Genomic DNA, 23,048 nt, shown 5'->3' on the forward strand with positions numbered 1-23,048 from the left:
TAATCACCAAAATGATTTCAACTCTTTTGAAATGTCACGAACGTCGAAACAAATCTATCAAATGTGTCAAAAATTGAAATGCCAGGTTTGCGGTTTAATTTCATTTTAAATAGACACGAAAATACGCCAGGCCAGAGCATTAAGGGTTGCAGTGTTATCGAGCATTTGTGAACGCCACTGCAGTACATTTCAGCTTCAAAAATTGTAAATTGTCAGAAAAACGTTTAAGGGCTTTGCCATGAATTACACCTTGGAAAGTCGATTGGAGTTGAACAGAATAAATCATCTGGTCTGTTTTGCAAAGAAGCAATAATTTTTCAAATAATGAAATCCAAAAAGTGAGGTTAAATTTGTCGAAACCAATGAACACGGTAATTAATTAAAAAATTACACTTTTATAGGTACCCTGAAGGTAAAAATTGAGAAAAATCACGTAATGGACAATGGCAGAGCAAGTCTTATCAGAGTTAACGAACAGTACCACTGTTTTAAAATGACAATGAGTAATGAGTTTTTGCAGTAAATAATTTTGCCAAAGTGGCGATCCCGCGAAAGTTCAGTTTGTAAATTGTAAGGAATCGTCAAAACATTGTGCAGACGTGGTTTGTGACCAGTGCTTTTCTCTTGAAAAAACACAACTGAAAGCCTTGATCTTCATCTCTACAATAGGTGAAAACTGCAATGTCCAAATCCAAACATTACCTTCAGCTTTGCAGTTTCTAGATATCTGAAACACACTATATCTGCATAACAGGAATGTCAAAGAAGTTCTACCCAAAACACGCCCACATGGCCATCCTAATATCAAGATTTTTCAAAATTTCTATAATAAAAAATATGAAAAAAACAATAATATTTCAGGAGCATAGTGTTAAGAGTTCTGTAGATGATTATGAGATCTCTTGAAACAACAGAATGTTTAATAAAGATTTTTAACCTTCCTAAGAGTAAAGTTACAATTATTACTAAACAGTAAGTTGAAGTAAGTTTTAAATTAAGAGAATGCAACTAACACAGAAAGAAAAATGAAAGTTACTGAAAATAAAAAACTTTATTGCAGTACCTAGATACACTTTCTACATCCAATTTTGTTTACTGATCACATTCATTTCCTTTAAAAAGTATCGGGCCTATGAATCGTTGTCTAGAAACAATTAACCACACCAACCTTCACTGCGTGTAATGGTGTTTCTTCAAAAGGGTGAGTATTTTCTATACACCAAATTCTGAAGTTCTGTGAGTTGACATAGTCTGACAGATGAAACCAGGCTTCATCAGAAAAGAACGACAAATCGAGAATCTTGTTATGGTCCATATTAGCTTGAAACCAACGACAATACCCAACGCGAGGAGGAAAATCAGCTGGTTGCAGCTCCTGAACCAACGAAATCTTATATGGATGCATATGTAACTTCTCTTTTACGATTTTCTGGCACATGCTGTATGGTACTCCGGACTGTAAAGAGTTTTGACAAAGCTTTATTCAGACTTTGTTCCATTCTCATCCTTAAATCTTCAACAACACTAACTTGAAGTCTCCCCGTCGGTTTTCACTTAGAAACGCTACCAGTGTTGTTAAATCTGGCCACAATTCGCCGCTAAAGCGTCTTCAAAGATTCTTCCTCAATGACAACAGGACATTTCACCAGATACTCGTTTTTAGACGCCTCCACAGAGTACACTCCATCCCCATCCTCATTTAACACCCCATTACGGTAATAGGACATGATGATTACTCCAAAGAACTAAAAAAGTCATTTGTAACACTGACTATAGTTATTCCTGTGTTCATTACCTGAGATTATTCCACAATGATCTGTAGTTTTGATCTAATAACTGTTTTTTGAGACACTTAAAGTTCGAACAAATGGGAACACAGCAAAAATAAAAACAAGACAAGTCAATTAACGCACAAAGTGTGGGAAAACGTACCAGTAATCAGTACAAACGAAAAAATTATTGACATCTGACAGAATTTGATGAAGCGTTGAAACAGTGCAGCCGCTAATGTCATACTAATGTGGCGTTAAAAATAAAAATTCCAATATTAGTGTAATCTTTTCCACAAAACTTAAAAAGGCGGCACACAATATCACCAAAGTCATGGCCTTCCTTGACTACAATATTTTATAATGACCCTGTATAACTTTTTTTTTTCGAAAAATAAACCTTGATGGGTTGTTTATCACATTTTATATATTAGAGAATAAATATATTAGTTTTGGTTGGTGTTCATGGTGTAACACTAATTACTTGTACATATAAGGTTGGTTATTTTATAATCTCGGGAAAATTAAATTAGTGGACAAATGGCTAAAATAAATCTTTTCGTACATTAAAATTGTGTATTTATTAAAAAAGTTCTCTTAACTTGTTAAAATAAAAAGAAAATGTAATATATACTACAGAAATTAATAATACATATATCTACGTATATGGCTTACTGTATCTTACTAAATTTAAAATAAATTTGTTTTATCTCTGAGATAAAGTGTAGAATCTGATAATTTGAGTTTTTTTTTGTAAGGGAGTTGTTGTCATATGCACAGTAAAAATAAAGAAATAGATATTAAAAACTAAATAAAACAGCACTGTCTAAAAACCAACAAATACCCAAAAGAAATTTCCTTAAAAATACAAAACAGGCAGAATTACCCAGCACAATACCTTGAAAAGTAGAAATATCGTGTACTTGTTTAAAATAACTTTAAAAATGCCAATGAAAATTTAAAACATCTGTCACCATAGAAAGAATAATACAAACTTTATGGCTTCTTGTTCTGCTACTGCTAGCGAGTCCCCTCTTCTTCGTTACAAACTCACTGCAACAAACACCATTAAAATTAACTTAAACTTTCTTAACATTCATTGTTAACAACGATGGAGACTAACATTACAAAATTGGATTTAGATACACAATCATGAAAAATATTAAACGGAACAACATTTTAGTAAAAGCACAAAAAATTCAACAGATTGATTTTTGCATTAAAAAAATTGTTCTCAGGTCACTTCGACAGAACTTCCCTTGCCCTTGAAGTACAGTCTAACAAATTCCGCTTCTTTGAATAATTATAAAAAATTTGTGTGTTCTGATAACCTTTATATAGTAAAAACCAGTGATGTAAACGACATCTTGAACCCTCTGCCCCGTGGGGGTGCAAATTCCAAGGAGCTGCCGCCCGCAGATATATATACACACTATAATATTATTAATAATAATAATATTAATAATAATAATAATAATAATAACATTTTTTGCCCTACAGTTCCTAGAACCTATTGCAGACATTAATTAAAATCAAAAATATAAATCAAATCCTAAGGAAATAATAACGTACAAAATAAACTAGAGCCATTAATTTAACATGTTCGTCGCTAATTTCCTGAAATTGATTTCATTAAGGTAAAAGACATTCAATTCTTGAAACTCATTATTATACAACAACCTGACTAAATTAATAGGGGATCTCAATAATATTGTTACTATGTACGAGTATTTAAAAATCGGCGTGGATAAAACTCGACAATTTATTTCCTAATAACACGAATTTAGACGACTGATGGTTGCACAGCGATTATGTACAAAATAATTTCCGGCAGAACTTGACTGGATTCGTTTCGTTCGCTGAATGAGTGAATCGTTCCCGACGGTGGCCGCTATTTCAATCCATACGTTTCTCTCGATGGATCGCGAACGCCGCCCGGCCGCCGATGATGAGTCACCAATCGTCGCCACACATACTAGAAAACCCATAGGCTTCGTACCCGAGGCGCCGTATAGGTTTATTTCGTAAAAATATAAGTATATTAAAATGTGCAAATACCAAAATACCAAAATTTTTGCTGAATAAGTTATTCTTTTTTTAAAGATAATTTTAAAATACAATCTACAACTCTTGTGTTGATCGACTTCAATAATAAAAGGAAGCTACCATCCAAAAATTTCAATGGAGCAGTGTAACAAAGAAACACATTTTTGTTTTAACTTTACAGGCCTTTATACAATAATAGTTGTTAGAATCAATAATATCCACTTAGTATTGTTACAAAATTGAGCCAAAATTTTGAATGGATTCTGAAACCTTACAGGTAATTGTAATTTTAAAATGTGTATATGAAAATTCATGTAAAACTACAATTTAAAACTACTATTAACAAATAAAAAATTAACTTTAATACAAAATAGCTTAAATTACGTATATATTAACATTCATACTTTCGACTAAAAAATAATTTGTGAAAATGTTTATTCATTCGTTAAATTTATTTTAATTGAACTTACCGACCACAAAGTAACGTATTGTCAAATATTTCAAAATTTAAATATCACCACAAAAAGTATCCATCAAGAAAACATAGTAGAGTTCTTTTTGTGTTTCTGTCCTATAAACTGACATGAATTGAAACAATTTATTTTTTAAACATTTTACATTCATAAATATTAAATATTTAAAATAATTGTTGTTAAGGCCATATTTTTCCCAAAATAAATACATACCTACTTGATGAATGATGAGCTGTGAGCTCACTGACAACAAATAATGTGTTGTACATTTAGTAAAATCACTCAGATTTGTTAATACACCTAATTCTGTTTTCACTTTATTATACACATATTTAAATTAAAAATCGAAATAACTCTACAACAAATAACAAACGAATAAACAAGCGTAATAGCAAGCAATATTTACCCTTTAAATCTGGCACATTTTATTTTAGCACAGAAATAAAGTATTATTCACAAAATTAAACCATATGAAGAAGAAGACACCGAACACACACTAACCAAAGTCAAAAGTGTACTGTGTCAAAACGCATTAATTTCGTTGAGCAACATGAAGTAACAAAAAAATTTCATACCGCACTTCTTATCAGAAATTTTTTGTGAGAGTCTAAATAGACGCAGTATGGAACAAATAATAAATGTCTATTATTTAATAAAGGTAATTAACTCATTGCTTACAATTTGTCAAAAACAAGTGGCATTAAAGTAACTGTATTAAACATAACACTGTTCACTACAAAATGATTTTTAGGTGTAAACTGAACTGAAATCCAAGAATGTTAAAAATAAAATCGGCAATTAAACTGATGAAATATGAAAAAAACCAATATCGTCCCTTTATAACACAAAAACAATTTTATAAGTATTATCAAATTAAATTAGTAAGAGTTTAATGTCCAACGGGGCAAAATAATGATATGTATATGAATTTTTAGAAAATGGGTCTAAGGTAGAAGTTAAAATTGTGAAAAAATACAAATTTTAGACTCGCCCCTCAAGTATTTTCGAACAAATACAGTTTCTTCGAAAAAAGAAAAATATGTTATTATTGAATATAGGCGGCAGCAACATTGCTAGATTCCCAAATTTAACCACTAAAAAAAATTGTACCCATGAGTCAATTGAAGCAGCGAGTTCACCACACTTCAGTGCTTTTATATCGGTATAAAATGTCATTATATAATTTGGATTTTTTTGTGAAAATCTGGATACCTAGGATAAAAATCGAGACGGATTCATAAACGACAAGTACAGGAGTATGTTATTTATAAAATTTAAATGACAATACTAAAACAATTTTCAGGGGATGCCATAAAATATTTTATTATTATTATATTGCACGATATTTCCAGCAGAAACACTAACAATATTACAATTTTTATAAAGTTTTCTAACTCAAGGTAAAGTTCTCCCATTTTTCACAATAAAATTAACGAAATTACAAAAATAAAAATTTTTAGAGATAGAACAGAAATTCTTCAGGAGTCTTAAAATTTCAGTAATCTGGATGTTCCTGAAATTTAGTTAAAAAAATAGTAGAAGTTACAAATGTGAACAAAATTAGTTTAAAAACAAGAAACTTAAAACATGTTTAAGCTCCATTATGCCTTTTTTTACTTAATACGTGTAGACTTATTTCGGCAACAAGAAATTTAAATCCACCACTTTTCTTCTACAACCCCTTTAAATACGGCAAAAGTTAAACATCAAAGTTACTATCGACGGCAACTTGACTTTATAAATGACAATTTTCTGCAGCCTATAGCGGTTTTTTTTTTAATTAATACATTTAGTTCTCTTTGTATAACACAATTACTTAAGAACATATTTCACATGGTAATTTCTCGTAAAACAATAAAGATTTTACAATTAAACTCCGCCCCTCCGCTTACGACGAATAAAAAAAATCATCAGAATTGAGAGAGGGCGGGTGGGCGGGGCTTGTATTTTCACAACAAAAAACTTAAAACATGGTTAAAAAGGTACATTTTAGCAAGGAAATATGGATTTTGCAATTATGGGGCGGAGCCTATTTCCTTAAACAAATTTTCCATTTTAAACATGTTTTAAGTTTCACGGTGTGAGAAGAAGTCTACACATGTTAAAACAAAAAAGCAAAATGTAAGCCCGCCCACCTGCCCCATCTCCATTGTGATTATTTTTCTTATTCACCGTGAACCAAGAGGGCGGAGCATAACTACAAACTACTTATTTCTCTGCACGACATTAAAAACATGTTTTTGAGTAACGTGAAAGAATACTATGTTTATTAAGAAAACAAGGAACATTATAGAACCCCACCCACCCACCCCAACTCAATTCTGATGATTATTTTTATTCTTAGAAACTTAAAATACGTTTAAAATGGTAAATGGATTTTGCAATTAGGCTCCACCCCTAGGTCTGCCAACGAATTAAAACTTCATTTTAGATATTTAGATCAGGGCAGGTATGGGTGGGGATTAATCTTTGGGTTTAATTTCGTCCTACATCGTAATTTCTTGTAGAGAAATAAAAAGGATTTTGCAATTAAGTTCCGCTCTTTGGCTCTCGACAATTACAAAAAATCATCACAATTGAGATAGGGTGGGTGGGCGTTATTTATATTTTGTCTTTTTTCTTAATATATGTAGTCGTCTTTTTAGAACAAGAAACTTAAAACATGTTTGTAGACAATCTTGCAATTAAGCCCGGCCCCTCGATCTGACAACGAATGAAAATTTCATCACAATTGAGAATTGAGCTTGGGGCGGATATAGGTGGGGCCTAATCGTTGGCTTTATTTTTTTCTTGATATAGATAATATAGTATTCTTTGAACAACGCGATACCGAAACATATGTTTTTAATTTCTCGTGGAGAATTAAGGATTTTGCAGTTAAGCTCCGCCTTCTTGGCTCGCGACGAATAAAAAAAACATCACAATCGAGTTAGGGCGGGTGGGCGCGGCTACATTTTGCCTTGTTTTCTTAATATGTGTAGACTTATTTCGACAAGAAGCTTAAAAGGTCTAAAATTGTAAATTTAAAGAAATCGGAAAAAAGGAAAAACCTTTTAAGCTTTTAGTGTTTTATTTTTTACGAATTTGAAAGAATCTCGAGTACCGCAGTGTTATTTTTTATTAATTCGGGAGACTCTTGGGTACCCATGGTGTATCATTTTGAAAGTCCATGGAGATTTTTTTTGTAAATTGTTTAAAACAATTTTGGGGGACTTTGGTGTTCTATTTTTGGAAAATTGTGACCTGACCAGTTTTTGAATTAATTTCGGTACCCCGTTTTTTTTTTAATTTAAAACAATCTTGAAGTTCTAGATATTCCTGTTTGGAAAGAATTTGAAAGTGGGTTGGAGCCTCTAGTGTCTTTCCTTATAATAATTTAATTAAACTTCTTAGACAATAGATCATTTGGTAAAATTAGTCTTATCGGAGCTGAAGTAGAGTCCGACAAATTCCGCTGCTAGAAAAATTATAATGTTTTTTGCGATTACTTCTATAAAAAAGTAAATAATAGGAGTCACGGTTTAAGAAAAAAAAAATGCCTTCTCTCTTTATGTACGCTTCGACTGCCCTAAAGTCTGGATACCTAGAATAAAAAATCAATTCGGATTCATAAACTACAAATAGAAGTATGTTATTTGATGCTTTCTAAAAAGAGAAAATGGTGGGACCTTATCATTTATTCACATGAGTGATCTTTTAAAATAATACAAATTTGCTCAAAGAACTATATGTTTATCTTTAAAAATCAAAAAGTTATAGGGGTTGTATCAAATAAAAGAAGCACGTGGTATATTGTAATAGGATCTCGACTTTTCATGACAGCTAGTGTAGGTCTGGTGTTTCGGTCTGACTGTGTAGTCTCCAAAACTACTGAACCGATTATTGTCAAATTTTAGATATATGTTAGGAATATCGTGTTATGGTAAGATGCTAACTAAAATTTGTCTAGTCATCCCCATTTTATAATATAGCATACTCCTATCCTTGATTTATGAATCTGCTCTAAGATTTTACCCTAAACATCATGATTTTCCTCAAAAAAATCAAAATTATGATATAACAATTTATCCTAGTTTATTAAGAGTAAGACCAGCGTAACACAAATTTCAAATACTTATTTAAGTTGAAGAATCTACTACAGATTTCCAATTTTTGCGTAAATTGCAACCTCTTTCTCATCAAAATACACCAGAGAAATCACGTCGCTTTAGGGTTACACCAAAATATTCATTACCTTTGCTCCAGTTCCCCACACTGTGCTTAAAACTACATCTCATTAACGAGAGTAAATTTATATCTCTTTGTTCAATTTTCATTCCTGTGCGAGTAGGTGTATTAAACAGAAAATTACATTATATTGCGATAATATCAGCCAAATGAAATAATCAAAACCAGGTTTATTGTGAACTAGAACACAAAGGCTGGAATGTATTAAAAATGAGGTCATTTTAATTAATGAAGTTAGAGATATAACACTAATCAGCTTTACATTTATATACCATTTCAGAAATAGAATTCCATTGCCCCTTTTAATTAGCTTTGAATAATTCAAAAATTCAGTTTTAATTGGAACAGTTTTCAATTTTCTCTATCCTGTCAACAACGGACAATCTGCAAAGAGCATGCATTTTTTATTTGGCGCTACACGGATTTACTATATGAAATCTCAAATATGAGCAATCTGAGTGGAGTGCTTTTTACTTCCTCCATTCTACAAGACTTCTAAGTTGAACAAAGTCACGTCAGATTAAATATTCAGAACCTAGAAGGAAATCCATTAAAGTATTTTCTGTATTTTTTCTGTGCTGTTGATGGTCGAGCGTGACTACTAATAATGAATATTTTAAGCAGCGCTCTATTAACATTATATAAAGGACGATAGTGACGGAGATTTTAAATCACCCCTTTGTATACATTTAATTAAGATATGAAGGTAGGCCAGAATATAAGACAACGTTGTCGTAAAAACTAACAGGTAGCGCCACTAATTACACTTAACGTTTGCTCTGGAGAGTTTAGGACCAGAACAGAATGTAACGGACCATAAAGACGGGAAACAATGGTGTCTATGAAGTTCCAATATTGGAGAACAGGATAACTTGAAACTGACGTTCAACTTGCAACAAGAATGGAGTCTGAGCATGTCTGACGATGATAATTCAAAGACATTATTGTTCCCACAACACCGACGTATTAATTAACAATGAACGTCACACAGTTGTTTTTGGGGCGTTGTTACGTGTATTTTAGAAGTAAATTTCGGTGTTGGTGCAACTTAAGTGGGTAATCAAGTAAACGAAAAATATGTTTTCTATTTCCGTGAACAATCTGTTATCTTTATAGTTCACGACCTTACGGAAATAATAAATGTGTGGATTACACAGTTTTATTAGTACAGGTCTTGAGGGTTAATTTTTGCAATTTACACCGGGTGACCGATCAATAGCTTTTGCTACCCCGTGCGCACAGCGATCCATCTTATTCTTATCTCACATTTAAATACGTCTCCAATAAAAATGCACAACACTTTATACCACACAGATTAAGATCTGAAAATTATTATCAATAAAACATTCCCCAGACACGCAATTTTTATGCGAAATTGTTTGACAGTGGTTTTAAATTCTGCAAGTTTCCATTAACATAAAGTAAATTTGTACTGTTTGTTTGCAGATACTGGATTGGCCTGTGGCAAGACCTATCGAAGAAAATGAACTGCTGTTGGTAGAACTGTATTCGAGGAATCGGCTTTTCTCCGATCGACTGTTGGGCTCGTACTGTTTGGTGTTGCAGAAAGTTGTACGAGATGGGAGGGTTTCTGTAGCTGATAGTTTGGTTGATCCTAATAATAAAACCTTACCGGTGAGTTACGTAAATGGAGATTAGAGATGAGAGATGGATGAAAGAATGAACTGAATGTTTAATTGTTTACGGAAGTTTAATAAGTGGAACAACAGTGAAGATACTGCTGAACTTTGTTAAATTTTTTTAATTACGTTTTAAGGGTAACGGTTAATTTCATTTCTAAAAGTTCGTGAGTTTATTATTTCAATACATTAATAGAGGGTACACTTTAAAAGTTATGTTTTTAAAAAATCCTGTAATAAGTTTGAAATACTTATTATTTGGTTTGATAACGGTGTAGGTATTATTGTTATAAACAAGAGAGTGTACAGTATACTGCCTTTCTGAGATGTGGTAAACTTCGCAGTTGGCATCACTGATTTAAAAGTAATATTACGTCAACTATAAACACATTAAAACTAGTAGTCCAGAGGGATCAAACCTGACTACTTGTTATGTCATATCTTGTCATTTGATGTCCCGTCATGTTACGTGACGGTAAGCCTCTCTGATGAATAAACGTGCTTGAAATTTGAAGCGATGCCAGTTTTAAATCAATCATACCAACTGCGGTAAATTGCGGTTTTTCACCTCATGTTACACTAATAAATTTAAATGATTTTTATAGTCTGGCAGTAAACTGTGGTATTGGTTTTGCGTAGCTGATTTTTTATAATTTTCCAAATAAAAAAGTAGGAACTCATGTTTAGTTCTGTTATTCCCTTTAATTAACACTTGCGAGAAGTAACAACAAAGAACAAATTATTTTTAATACCCAAGCGAAAGAGAAGGAAATATTGTCATAGGGCGACTGGTTTCTTTCACGTTTTCTCGACATTTCATGATGCCCAGAGTACGAAAAAGGAGGTAAATTCTCGTATCTGCTTTAAATAAATTAAATTCACTAAATGAAATTGTATTATTTTTTGAAGAAACTGTATTTGTTTCAGTGTACTTCAGAAGCGAGGGCAGTTCTGACTACATAACTCTTTGACATTGTCGAACTCAGTAATTGGAATTTCATAGCTGTTAAGTTCCCTATTTCAAAAAAAAAAAAAATTAATTACAATTATAATTATAATTAAAAATATGCAGGACGCACTTACTCAATGATACGTTCTTAAGAACTGTTTATTGAACAAAGGAAAAATACTGTTTCAGTTACCGTGAAAAAATTTTGCTTAAATTGGTAGAACCACCACCCCCATCTTATTTCCTGTTGTCAAAATTGGCATTGTTGACAGTGACATTTAATTTCAGTTAAAATTTGTTATTAACTATTATTAAAATGTCATAACCTAATTTTTTGACCCCTTCAAAATGACATAGCTCCAAGCATTTTCATTAGGTTTGGCAATAGCAGCACGAAAAATGTTTCAAAATTAGATAAATCTATTGCCAACTCAAATAGTTTGTTACGATGATCGGTGACTTAAAATCGGCGTGGGTAAAACTCAACAATTTATTTCTCAATAACTCAAATTTACACGACTGATTACACAGCGATTACACAAGCCGTACGTGCAGGCTGTTACGGCCGCAAACTCGCAGTTGGGTCCCGGCTAAGTACAGAAGCCGGCAGCGTTACGTCATCTTGACCGCCCCTGAATTCTATTCTAGCCTCCATCTTGTGTACAGATGGCGTGATAAATGTTGCCAGCTCGACTAGGAACCGCGCATTCCACTTCTGCCACGTATATCGATGTTATTTACCTCAATTCCATTTTAAATGTTCAATTTCTATGACTCGGATATTAACGACAACTGAACAAGTGTTAAAGTTTTAAAAGAGCAATAAACAACATTTAAACTCGCCATACAATCTTATGAAATTTTAAACAACAAATAATTCTTATTTGAGATTAATATTGGACATCAGATAATTTATACGATGGAAACATTTATCAACAAAATATTTACATAAAATAACTAGCAAAGATTTATGAAAACAAAAAAATATGGTGTGAAATAAACTTGTGCAAATAAAAATATTACGTGAGGTTAAAACTGCAGAGCATAGAAATTTACGTTCAATTTAAATTATACAACAAAGAAAATTACTGAGGCTAAAATTATGAGATAGAGAAAAATTGTATCAGGTGAAAAATTGCAAAACTGACAAATTTACATTAGATTAATATTTGCCACATTTTATCAATGATTCAAACAAAGAATTTATATTATGTTACATTATGCCATAATCCAAGTGATTGGTTACTTAAATAATTTGTTTTGAGGTTTAATATCGTGAACTGCTTACCCCAAACAAGACACATGATAAATAAACACAAAAAATATCTAGTCAGCGTTGCGAGGAAAAAGCGTCTCGGTGATGTAATTTTTAAGCGTTGTGAGGAAATGCCTCGGTGATATAATTTTTAACGTTGCGAGGAAATGCCTCGGTGATGTAATCAATCTTTAACGTTGCGAGGAAATGCCTCGGTGATGTAATCAATCTTTAACGTTGCTAGGAAATGCCTCGGTGGTGTAATGATGATAACGATGATAACTGCCTGAACTGGAAGAAATTGTTTTAATCCCCCCCAGTTCACGATATGATGAATTTTGTTAATTTGACCGCCGTTAATGAACTATTAGCGATCTTGTGTGAAGAATTTCGAAGTGTTATAATGTAACACTTACGTATCAGCATCCAGAAACTTATTCGTAATTAGACAAACAAAATCAAACGAGTCTTGACTCAGTGAATTCCATGAAATCTCCTAGCAAGTGTCTGTCTAAACAAATCTAATGTCTGTTAAATTGTGTTAAAACCAGTTAACGATTAAAATCCTAATCTGATCGGTGAATTTACAAACAATGAATTAAATTTACACGTGTCGGCTTCGGTTAAAAAATGGGGGGAAAATTGTGGCGTCATCGTTACGATTAATTGTCGTTAAACAATTTCCTCCCTTTTATGAACTACCAAACCAACTAAACCAACCAAGCTACCTTACCACGTGGTTACACTCACACAAACACACCCAGACTGATGCTTTGGCCATGCCGTCATCTTGTCTACAAACCAACCCTCTAACTAACATCCCCTAACGAGCTACCAACTACTAGGAAAAGAACTAAACGTGCACAAGGCCTATGTTTAACGATTTTTTTGATTGAATTTTTTTCTCAAAATCAAATTATTCAAATGTGATTTCGCGCCGCTGTTAATTAATTTCTGCGCGAAAACTTGATTCAAATTCGGTCACCACAACCATGTAGTTATTTTCTTCATTCACCGCTATTTTTAGAATTGTTTATGTGGGGTGTCTAAAAAATTACTTACTTGATTAAAATTCATTCTATAGTTAAATCAAAAGCGCATTATCTTAAGTTAATTTTAAGTAACTTTAGACCAATTTTCTTAATAAAATGAAAAAGTAACTATGTGGGGGCAAAGTCGTTAATTTTTTTACAAGGTATGTTGAATAACAATAATCTTGAGAGTGTTATTTACTTTTTCCCCAGTTCTTATCAGCACATTTCTAAATAATCGACAACATAAAAATTACTGTTTACACTGCTAATATTTTGATTCACCAAGACACGAGTTAAAAACTCATATAACATGATTTAAAACAATATTTTTCATCTTAAAAAAATGGTCAGAACTTTTCTCGCCCCTTAAGTACAATACAAGAAATCCTACTCTTTAGAAAAAGTACAAAATTTGATTTTGCGAAGTTTATTTATAAAATTTTGTGATGACGTCATGAGCATTTTTTAATAACAATACTGTATTTCCACATTTTTTGGGAAACGGAGAGAGCTGTTCTTGATTTGATCAATAAAATAGATTGGCTCATTCATTCATTATTTTGGGTCACCCTGGGTAAGTAATAATAACAAATGTATATGATTAACCAGAAGTATGGACATCTTAGATAGGACGGCAAAATTTTGAGATGGAGTCAATAATAATTTTTGGGAAGGGTTTAATGAGTAAATTTTGATTAACAATTTACCATGCTTATGATAACTTCTTAAAACATTTCCAAGATTTCAGAGCATTCGGTTTTTCATTTTCGATGTTAAATTATAATTTTTTTTTCCAAAATCTCCGGTAAAAAATTAAGACATATTCATAAACCACAAGTGCAGGAGTAGGTATGTTATTATTTTATAAAATTTAAATGAAATTTACTGTAGACACATACAAAATTTTATAATATTGTTGATGAGGATGATATAGAATATTTAGATGTATACATGAGATTTCTAAAATATTTATGTATAGAGGACCCTATTTACAATACTTTCTTAACTTATGCTCGGGTAGTAAAAATTATTGAAACACCCCAAATGTGACAACCGCTAATTTATAACATAACAGTTTATATTTTTTAGAACAAGAAAAAAACATTGGTCTAAAGTTATTTAAAATAATTTAAAAAAAAGTGTCAACCAGGATTTGAACTGACGCGTGCAGACTTCACCTCTTAACTAGCACGGTTACGACACACTTGTTCCGCACGTGAGATACTGTTTGTTATATGAAACACGCAGCGATGCGCAAACATTTTTGTAAAGTAATTGTAATTAAAACTTAAAGAGGATTCATAAACCACAAGTGTAGAAGTATAATATTTTGTAAGCGTTTTATGATCTAGACGATATTCATAATTTGTTAACAATTGGTCCAGTAGTTCCGGAAAGTATCTTTCTAATAAAAATGGACACAGACGGATTGCAGACAGACAGACGGGAAGATGGATCTATTTTTTCGTACTCTGGGGGTTATGAAACGTTGAGAAAATTGGATGGACACTATTACCGTAATTCCTTAGCTTGCGCTCGGAAGTAATCATTTATTTTTACTCATAATATAAAAATGCAGGTTTCCGGTTTCTGTCTGTGTTTATAGTGTCATATATATTATCTAAATTCGTAATTTTTCTGGACACGTAATCTTAGAAATTAATTGATAATATCAATAAAAATGTTCACATATAAGGCTATCCTCGTAAAACTGAAATGTACAGCTTGACACTTGTGTTTAATTGCAGCAATATTGTGATAGGTAAATTTGAAGAATATTTGACATTTCAGAAAAAAGTAGGTTTTTGGTTTCTCCTGATTTTTTTACGATTTCATTCGGTATTTGGTGACTTGTGTGGAAAATGTAAATGTGTTTTAAGATTATAGTAACGAAAACACAAAATTAATAAAATCATTTAAAAATATTTAAAGTAGCTGTAACTTTAAACACGAAACGTAACATGTGGTTTAACAATTTCCATCCATTTTTAACTTCAGGATTATGAATGGCCACTAAAAATGATTTCTCTTACAGTTTAAAGTTTAGCCCACACATTACATAACCCTTACCTTCGAAGGATTTGTTACGTTAATCCATTTTGTACAACAGAATTAAAATTAAGCTGACGTGAGGGTCAGTTTTGTAATCAGTCTGTTCATTTTAACAACCCATTAAAACTTAACGGTTATTCCATAAAGACGCCTTCCATATTTCAATGGGCTTTTCTCTTTAACAGGCGACCTACAAAATAACCCCATTTCCTACCTTTATTCATTAACATTTACAAAGACAAAAGACACTCTTCTCTTGGGTAAATACAGCATTTAATTTGGTGTAATTTATTCATAACCTTCCAAATATCTAAACGTTCTTGATAATCCCACAAAACGATACCTGTTTTTAAACTTACTCAAGTAACAGCAGTGCGAAAAAAAAGAATGCAAATATTTCATTGTATAAAACTCAAGCCCATTTAAAATTCAAATTACCGCATAAAATTTTGACTGACCATATTAATATTCAGATTGAAATCTCGTGCTTAGTTTAGGTGATTTATTCCCCGGACCGGACAAACTCAACAGAACCGTTAACAGCATGTCAATTTTCCACTTAATTTAAATTCAATTAAATCAGGATCAAGTAACTAACGAAAACTGAGGGGCGACGATAAAATACACACGGACATGCCACGTTAATTCCAATTTACAAAAAGATTTAGGTCATAGAGGAACAAGGATAATATCGGAAAAAGGAGTTCGGAAATGCAAGGTGAACCACAAGTGGGCTATAATGCCGCACTGTACTTACAGCATTATAATTATTCATTAAGTTTATTAAACAACACGATTTAGTAGAGGTTGTTTATTATGACAGTAATTATGTTCGGGGCCGCTCTGCTTAAATGAAAATTTTTAGATTAACGAAAATTCAGAAGTAAAATTTAGTAACGTAATAAAAAGCCAGAAATAATGAAGTTTGAGTTTAATTAAGTTTGTGAATTTTTCAAAGCAGTACTTTCCTTTTTCAAACGAAATCTCTAAGTAACACTATGAATTAATTTTCTTTTTAATGCCGCAGCCATGACGTCAAAGAGACTTTTTTATTCATCAACTTTTAGTAGTGGACGTTAGATTTCCCAGGAGATGTTTCTACATTTTCGTGCTTTTTGAGTGGAATTTCATTAATTTGGGTTGCTTGTGTGTTTTTATATTTTTAAAGGTAAACAGAAACACATTTTCTCATATCAATGAAGCAAGATTTATTGATTTAAATTAACTTATAGAAAAAAAAAAATTTTCACTTAATAAATAGCTGGAGCTTTTATTTCGGTTGTGCAACAAAATGTGTTATTATTACTTATTTATTATTAAAAAAAAAACTTTATTCTGCGTTAATAGATTCCATTACAATGGACTTCTTAAAAACAAATTTATTGATTCAAACTAAACTCGTATAAAAATGTTGTTGGCAAACAGGCGTTTAATAAATAACTGAAGCTTTTATTTCCTTTGTGCACGAAAACGTGTGTTTATTACGAATATTTATTTACTTTTTATTTAAATAAAACTTCAATAAAGCTCACTTTATTCTGAAGTAATGGATGGCTTAAACGGACGTCTTGAAAACAGATTTAATGAAATTTTTGTAAGCACAAATTCGACGTCTGCAGGAATTTCCATGAGAATTCCTTGGATATAGAAGCGGCAATGAAGCCTGATAATATCTTCACCCAGTTTTCTTTTTCTGTTGTTTGGAACGAATATTTTGGTTAAAAAGTACAGCTGCAATTAGGCTTCAAGTCTATATACTACGCGAAAGGTTTAATTCATTCACTGTTAATTCGACGATACTCTAAGGAAATTAAAGCGGATTAGTAAGTCTGCGGAATGTTCACAGATTCCATTTACTTGATGACTTTAATCACTTGGTATGTTTCAGTTCTGGAAACAATAAGAATCATGGAAAACTGCGTTGCGTAATTTAACGAATACAACGACGGATTCAGTCGAATTTTGTGATAAAAGCGTCTGAGTCACGTTTTTTTCATTATGGGAATGTTGCTACATAATCTTTCTCTATCGTTTCCCGTTCTTCTTTTGACGATACTTTATCCCCTCGATGACAATTCGCCGGTTATATTGGATCCTGTTAGCGTTTATGAGCAAATTGTTGTGTTATTTGTGTTCGTTTAAAGCAAACATTGTATTATGTTAAAATGAAGTCAGAAAGACTTCAAATGGAAGCTACATCTACATGGCGACAACAATAACTATCATAGTGTTTTAATTTCAACAGGTTTGTGCGCAACTACAGGAATAAAAAGAATTTAAAAATTTCTTTGACCGTGTATGTTTTATGAATATAAAATTTGTGTTTGGAATTTCAAATAAATGCAGTACATTCATGTCAAGTTCTGATTAAGGAAAATACATTACATTAAAAGATTCCTACAATTTTTGCAAATAAGTTCAAACATCTTGTAATGTTTTCCCACAATACTTAAAACATTAAATTTGTAATCCAAGGTTATAGCGACAATATCTAATTTACTTTTATTTTAATTTCGAGAGAATAAATAATTTGCCGACGAACGAATGAAACGATAAAAACTTCCACGAAGTTTGCTACTACTATTTTATTCACAATAAAAACAAAAATTTTAAATAAAAAGAAAATTGTGAATACAAGCCACTCCCTAAATATTACATTTGCATCAGTATATTAAAAAATGTTCTATTAATGTTTGATTAACTTAAAATTGCAGTCCTATATAGAATGGTTTTTTACGAAGATTTTTAAATTTGTCTTCTACTACGTCACCGATAAATAATAAAAACAGAGGAAGCCCAAGATTCAATCCCCGTGGAATTCCGGATTATGGACTAAACGGATAACCCGACAAGAAATATTTTTTGAATTCCATACATATTGCATTTACCGATCCTTGTAGTCCATGGCTTTTTGACTAAAACATTCCAATTTTGTCACTGTTGATGTTTTATGCATAAATTCAGGTTAGAAGGAATCATAATTTTGCAGTGAAATTTTATATGCAAGCTAAAAGCTGTTAAAATAAAACTTCATCATTTTCAATGTTATCGGTCCAGATTTTTAGATTTTTAAGAAGAAAATGTTTTCTTTTTTACGCTGAAGAAGAACCTATCGTGATATATATTGTGATAACCCAAACACGCGCCTTGAATTGACATGTGAAAAAAAAATAGAAAGTCCGCGGAAAATTCAAAATTAAAAAATTTGGCCTTGGCTGTGATCGTCTAACAAAATCGGACCCTACATTTTGTTTATTTTTTGTTTGCGGTGGAATGCGTTCAGATGCAAGTAGTGGACCCCAAGGTTGGATAAGTACCGCTAAATAAAACACAAAATATATGGAGGACACAAAATCATTTATTCCTCCACTGACAAAAAAAAAAAGAAAAAAAACTGCGGCTAAGTTGTGCAGGTTGAAGACGAGCGGAATTTGGGGCTCCTGGTTGTGGCTGTTCTCCCCCCCCCCCAAGACAGTGATTCTATTCTATCGGTAAGCCCATGCCACCCAGCACCCCTCTATTACCAAGAAACGCGCCGCGCGGAAAGAGGACGTTGTGGTCGTAAACTCGTGGTTGGAAATCCCTGCTTGCCAGCTCGACAAGGAACCGCGCACTCCACTTTTGCTACGTGTTTGTGTTCTTTACCACAATTCCATTTAAATGTTCAATTTCTATAACTCTGATATTAAACTGCAATCGAACAAATGTTAAAGTTTCAAAAAAAAAATAAACAACATTTAAATTCGCCATACACTCTCGTGAAATTTTTAAACAGTGAAGAATTCTTATCTGAGATTTAGATTGGACATCAAACAATTTATATGACGGAAACATTAATCAACAAATATTTTATAAACATAAAAAAGAAAAGAAAAAAAAAGCTGCGGCTAAGTTGTGCCGGTTGAAGACACCTCTTAATGCTCAGCTACAAAAACTTCCCTAACTTTGAATGACATCAAATCACACGTTGTGAATCATTGCAAATATTTGAATATCACAAATTTAATAAAAACAAAGACAAATTTGAATTAAAGTAACTGGATGCAAATACACAAGTTATTACGGACGTCTGAACTAAAACTTGTGCAGACAAAAATATTATCTAGGGTTAGGAACTGCAGAGCTTGAAAATTTACGTTCAGTTTAAATTATACAGCAAAGAAAATTGCTGAGGCTAAAATTGTGAGATAAACAACAACTGTACGAGGTGAAAAATTATAAAGCTAACAAAATTACATTAAGTTACTATTTTATGTCCATTTGAGTTATTCGTAAATTTTTAAAAGTGAAGTTATTCAGCTGCATTGTGGGCCATTGTTATACTTCCCCTCAAACAAACACATAAAACACAGCAAGCAATCTGGAGGTTCAAAATGGCGTCCGACGAATGTGTCGTTCCTAAAAATATGCGTCAAAAATATGTTTTCCAGAAATGTGATCAATCCTGTGGCGCTGTGCAAATAATGGTTTCAATCAAAGGAATAAAATGCACGTCCCACATTTCAAACATGTGCTCGGTTTGAAAATACTCTTTCAACATGGGCGCTACTAGAACAAAGAATTTACCTGATGTTAAATTATGCCACACTTTATCAACGATTCAAACAAAGAATTTACATTATGTTAAATGATGCCTCGATCCAAGTGACTGGTTACTTAAAACCATTAGCTTTGAGAGTTTATATCGTGGATAATCCCTAGCTTATCCCAAACAAATACATGATAAATAAACACAAAATGCATCCAGCGTCGCGAGCAAAGCTTTTCGGTGATGTGATTTTCCACGTAGCGAGAAAAATGTCTCGATGATGTAATGATTATAGCCTAAGGAGAAAATTTAATTTCCCCCGTACCACAGTCCACGATATTATGGGTTCTATCGTACTTTCACAGTTCTTTTTCCCAGAGTGGGACAACGTTAGATTGATTTAACTGCCGTAAATGAACTATTAGCAGCCTTGTGTGAGGAATTAAGAAGTGTTATAATGTAACACTTAAGTATACGTATCCAGAAACCTTGTTCAAACTTGATAAACAAAGGATGAGTCCTGACTAAGTGATTTTCTTGAAATCTCCTCGCAAGTACTTTATCTGAACAAACTCCTGTCTGTTAAATTGTGTTAGAACCAGTTAACGATTAAAATCCTAACATAAACTGTGAATTTACAAACAATAAAACAAATTTACACCACATGTTGGCGTCGGTCAACTCTTTCCCTTTTTATTCACTACCAAATCAACTAAACTTAACCTAACTTCCTTACCGCGTGTTTTCATTCACCACAATAAAAACAACAGTGACGCCTCTCACCCCTTTAGCAACCAAATCAACTTCTAGCAACCTTCTCAACAAAGATTCCCTCGGAGAGCACCAAGTACTAGAAAAGAACTAAACGTGTACATGGTTGCCTATGTTTAATAATTTTCTTTTTTTTTTTTTTTTCAAATTCAAATTATTCAAATGCGATTTCGCACCGCTGTTTTTTTTTCAGCGCAAAATTTCAATTCAATTCTGGTCACCACAATATATGGCTCATTTGATTATTTCCAGTGCGTTATTGTGTTTGAAGTGTTACACTTTGAGAGAAGTCAAATAGTGGTTCTTCGGGAAGAGGAATAATACTTAGTTTTGATAAATTGTGGCCCAATAATTAAACAGGATCGTATCATGAAGCTTTGTGTCAAAAAGGAATAGCACAACCACCCAGTCATCCAGAGCGTCAGTGAAAGGTAACAGCATGTCAGGAGTATCATCGAAAACTCTTAGCTGTGAGATGCGGTTTTTCGACTACACGTTCGACTACAGACCAGTGCAAAGATACGAATGATTTTGGCAAATGACATACCTTCCAGGGTAAAAATCATTCGTATCTTGGCAAGTATTAGCCCCGCCCACCCTCCCTCTCTTTTCTTGGAAGGTATGTTATATGCCAAAATCAGTCTTATCGTAGCAAGTACTAGACCCGCCCACCCCCATCTACCCATTCTAACGATTAATTTTATTTCTGTTCAGTATAAGATCATTTATTTCATTCAAATCGGATAAAAGCAATCACTGAAAAGGAGACAGGGTGGGTGGGCGGGGCTATATACAGGGTGTCCCAGAATTCGCGCCATTCCCGTGAATGACATGTTCCCTGTCCCGAACTGTGCCGTAATTCGCAAAAAAAATTGTCCAGGCTTTAACCGTGTGAGAACTGGAAGGCGATTAAGTTGACCAATAGAGAGGCTGCTTTTATATCCGAACGTTTCTATGTTCAAAGTTACCTATGCCAAGAACAAAAAATCGGGTAATACTAAAGTTGAATGAATTTTTTCCGAATCCCCCTCCGTCAACAAAAGGAAACAGAAGTGTGGTTATAAATTTAATCATTTTGACAATTGTTTGTCACGAAGTTCATCACTGACCTGAAGAGACGCTTCTGCGCCAAAGATGACTGATTAATGTACACAGAGACGTCAAGGTTTACTTTAAGGCAAGTAGCATGGGACAGAAGTTATTTCTGCCGCCATTCTAGTTAAATTGTGTTTAACTGGGCTGTACATTTCATAAGAGAAGCTGTTTCATTTCATCGTAGGCAAATAATACATTTATTACTATTCTACATAGTGTAGATACCGAAGAGCAGGTATTAGAAGTCATTTTCTTAGAGCCTCGTGAATAATGTGTTGTTCTTTTTAACGAAAATTAGTACATTTTCAGAATTCACTATGCAGCATATCCCTGATATTAAGTTTATCGTTATTTCTAAAAAAGAGTACCACACGTCCATTCAAAGAACGTTATTAAGTGTACTAAAACATAAATATCGCTTTTGATTAATCGGTGCTTATGATTTTCAATAAACAGTATCAATTTTTACTGAACAGCTTTGTTGCTGATACCTAATCTAAGCAACGAAAAAATAGACGAGACTCCACTTCTCTGGTGTATTGAGATCATAGGTACCTGCTGTGGTGTCAATCAAGTGGGGGAGATAATGAAAACAGAGACTTATTCAAGAATAATATTGATGTTGCATATGATTTAAAACAGTTTCTTTAAAGTTGTGCTGAAACCATATATTCCGCCATACATTCAAAGGAACGTCTTCCAACAACGTCGGAAGCTCTAGTCGTAGAAAATTAGCATATACCTCCCCATTAAGGTGATCAGGTAACACAAACGGCCCCACCGAAATAAACAGGAACGGAGTTTAGCGATAATTTTATCAGATGTATTAAAATTTGTACCACACTAGTACCAATGATTCCAGCCCATAGATTAATAATAAATCGCTCCTGATATGCTCTCACCCTAGTGAGATGTGAATTTTCGTGTGCCCAGAAATGCCAATTGTGTGCATTAAACATTCCTTCTCGGGAAAATGAACATTCGTCGGTGAAAAGAATGCGCCGTGAAAAATCAGGATTTAGTTCATTTTGTCGCAGTAACCATTGAGCAAAATGTACTCGTTGCGGGTAGTCGGCTGGTCGCAGATGCTGCACCCTCGTGTAATGGTAAGGATGCAGTCTTCTCTCTTGTAGGATACGATGAGTGGTCGATCTTGAGCATCCACTCATTTGCGCTACGCAGCGGACATTTCTCCTAGGATCCGCTTCC

The 23,048-nt window shown here is 32.9% G+C and overlaps 1 protein-coding gene across 1 annotated transcript in view; it reads left to right on the forward strand.

Moving 5' to 3' along the window:
- The window catches only part of LOC135128012 (otoferlin-like), a 238,177-nt gene that overhangs the window by 72,178 nt on the left and 142,951 nt on the right, over positions 1-23,048 (forward strand). Inside the window, exon 3 of the mRNA XM_064054794.1 lies at positions 9,962-10,150. Within this exon, the coding sequence (XP_063910864.1) occupies positions 9,962-10,150 (189 nt within the window). The remainder of the gene's footprint in view (positions 1-9,961; positions 10,151-23,048) is intronic.

The sequence above is a fragment of the Zophobas morio genome, unplaced genomic scaffold, assembly GCF_036711695.1.
Source record: "Zophobas morio isolate AGI-343-1 ecotype UQ-CSIRO unplaced genomic scaffold, CSIRO_AGI_Zmor_V1 ptg000012l, whole genome shotgun sequence".
Lineage (NCBI taxonomy): Eukaryota > Metazoa > Arthropoda > Insecta > Coleoptera > Tenebrionidae > Zophobas > Zophobas morio.